Source organism: Alligator sinensis, unplaced genomic scaffold, assembly GCF_000455745.1.
Source record: "Alligator sinensis unplaced genomic scaffold, ASM45574v1 scaffold1757_1, whole genome shotgun sequence".
In the NCBI taxonomy this organism is placed as follows: Eukaryota; Metazoa; Chordata; order Crocodylia; family Alligatoridae; genus Alligator; species Alligator sinensis.
The window spans coordinates 275,790-278,712 of NW_005843192.1; the positions used below are offsets into that span (position 1 = coordinate 275,790).

The 2,923-nt window shown below is 50.8% G+C and overlaps 1 protein-coding gene across 1 annotated transcript in view; it reads right to left on the reverse strand.

Moving 5' to 3' along the window:
• Positions 1-2,923, reverse strand: part of CIB4 (calcium and integrin binding family member 4) — a 46,466-nt gene that overhangs the window by 41,680 nt on the left and 1,863 nt on the right. Inside the window, exon 3 of the mRNA XM_025194403.1 lies at positions 1,969-2,065. Within this exon, the coding sequence (XP_025050188.1) occupies positions 1,969-2,065 (97 nt within the window). The remainder of the gene's footprint in view (positions 1-1,968; positions 2,066-2,923) is intronic.

The window sequence follows — 2,923 nt, forward strand, 5'->3', positions numbered from 1 at the left end:
GAAGGACCTACACTTTGAGGCTGTACAAGAACTGGTTCCTGCCTGCCTTGGGTAAAGATCTCAGTGCAGCTAAGATATTACTAAGGACTAACAGCTTATTTTATATGGACAATGGAGCTGTCTGGGATGGTTTGGACAGAGCTGATCCTGCCTTGGGCAAGGGTTGGACTAGATGTGACCTGTGGAGCTTCCTTCCATTTGCACTTCTCTGTGATTCTATGATTTCTATGAATATTCACTGGAGCACCTCATCATTATCAGTGTGTCTCACCATAGTGCCTGAGGGTCCTAATTGTGGATCAGGACACCAAGACACTATTTGCAGTACAAATTAAAAAAACAACCCTGGTCTCTGCCTCAAAGAGCTGGCCCTCGCCTGAGGGTCCTAATTGTGGACACCAAGACACCAAGACACTATTTGCAGTACAAATTTAAAAAAAAACCCTGGTCTCTGCCTCAAAGAGCTGGCCCTCTAATATTGAAGGTGCCCTGCACTGGGCTGGGTGGTATCTGGTGGCTGTGCAGGTGTGCGAGGAGGTATGAAGCTCTTTTTTGCACACTTAGCCATGCCCTGTATTCTTGCACACTCAAGAGATGTGCACCATAGTGTTCTGGAGGTGCAAGTCCAAGTTGAAGATCTGCTGCCATGAACAGCTGTACATGGGGCTGCCATAATGAGGGCACCTTTGGCTACAGCAAATAGCACGTAGGAGGGAATCCTGCCTGGCAGCCTTTGCATCCCCAGTTAGGCACACACTTACAGCTGGACCAAATGGGGGAAACCATCATAGGATCATGGGAAAGTCAGGTTGGAAGGGACCTCACAAGGTCACATCTTGTCCAGCCCCCTGCTCAAGGCAGCACCATCCCTGCCTAAACCATCCCAACCAAGTGTCTGTCCAACCTGCTCTTGGAAACTGCCAAGGATGGAGATTCCCTAACTTCTCCAGGCAGCCTGTTCCAAGGCTTGACCACCCTCAGAGTCTGAAAGTTCCTCCTTATCAATAACTTCCACTTCCCCTACTGCAATTTAATCCCACTGTTCCTAGTCCTATCCCTAGGATCCCATCTCCATCCTCTCTGTAATGGCCCTGCAGGTACTTGAAGATGGCTATCAAACTCCCCTTCAACCTCCTCATCCCCAAGCTAAATAACCCTAGTTCTTTCAGCCTTCATAACTCATGCTCCCCAGGCCCCTAGCCATTTTTGTTGCCTTGTGCTGGACTCTTTCCAAACTGCCCACATCCTTCTTCAAGTGAAGGGTTCAAAACTGGACAAAGGACTCCAGGGAAGGCCTCCCCAGTGCTGGATAGAGGGGAAGAATCACTGCCCATGATTTGCAAGTGACCCTCCTGTTCAAACGGCCCAGGAGGTTGTTGGCTTTTTTTGCAACAAGGGCACATTGCTGGCTCCTATTCAGCTTATTCTCTACTGTAACAGTACAAGTCCAGAGGGAAGCACCCAAGTCACAGCCCTCTGCTCCCAGACTGGAGGGACCAGCTAGCCCTCTGGACAGACAGCCACATGACAGAGCAAGCCAGGAGCAAAACAGGAAAGCACCGTACCTCCCAGAGGAAAGGGAAATCCATGCCCTCCCTCTGCACCCTGTGATGCCTCCTGAAATCTTTGACGGGGTTGTGCAACATGCCCATCAACTATGAATGAGCCTCTAACACAGCCCGTGTCCATAGTCCCCAAACACTTCACGAGCACAATGAGCAAGGCAAGTTTCCACGTTAGGCTTCCATGTGACTTAGCACAGGTCATTCGAGGAATTTGCATCAGAGCCAGAAGGAGCCCCCAGATTATCCAGCAAAAAGGTCGACCTCTAGCCAGGCATGGACACCCCGCCCCAGCTTCCAAGGACTCTCTATGGTTGCTTCTGCCCTGTTTTCCCAAGGACGAAGCTAAGCTGGCTCCTGTTCCCCCCATTTCCAATCCTGTGCTAATCTCCACGATGCAGCTTACCTTTAATTCTGGCCAGGAGCACATCTGCTTTGACGTCAACTTCTCTCCTCTGTAATCTTTCTCTTCGGGGCAGAAACTCTGGAAAGTGCGCTGAATGCTGCAAAAAGGACAGTGTCAGAGAGGGTGACCTTGGGCTCCACAGCTCGAAAAGACCCGCGCCTGCTTGACAAATCAAGGTGAATTCCCCTGGCAGAGAAGGACAGCATTAATGTTTAAGAACCCAGGCTTGCAGCCTTGCAGGAGAGCAATAAAGATATATCTGGGTGATTGGTTAAGAAAGCTAGTCTAGGATCCAGATTCAGCTGTCACGCATAATGCATTTCCCTTCTCAGTAACATCTGATTCTCCTGGAGCCGTAATAGCTTATGATGGCGAACAGGATAATTAACGATGGGATGCAATCTTTAGAGGTCTGTAAAATAATGTAGCATGCAGGGAAAATTAATCAGCCTTTACCACCTTTCGGCTATGGATGGTAAAATGAGATGAATATAGTCTCAATCCAAGTGAAAGTGCTGCCTGTCTGTATGGCAGAAAATACCTCCATAGCTGCTAGTAGGTGTGCGGTCATGGCCGTGCCCCCTGCTTTTGCTGTGGCACGCACAGGTGTGACGTGTTGTGTCAGGGGTGATTGCATAGTTTGGGTAGGAGGTTGAACAAAGGATCTGTCTGGGCTGGTTTAGGCAGTAAAGATGCGGGCAGGATCAAAACCAGCATTTACCCACCCATTCACGGTGTCTACAGACCTGATCCAAAACCTGTCGGAAGCAGCAGAGAGACACCCGGGGATCTAAAAGCAGAGACCTGCCATGCAAAACTCCCTCAGCAAGTAGGGCCTGCGGCGGGCCAGTAGGGGGCGCTCCTGCGTTGAGCCGCCCACCTCCCTGCGCCCGACCACCTTCCCGGCTCCGAGTGCCTCCCTGGGGTGCCTCCCGTCCGGCCGACCCCTTCCCCG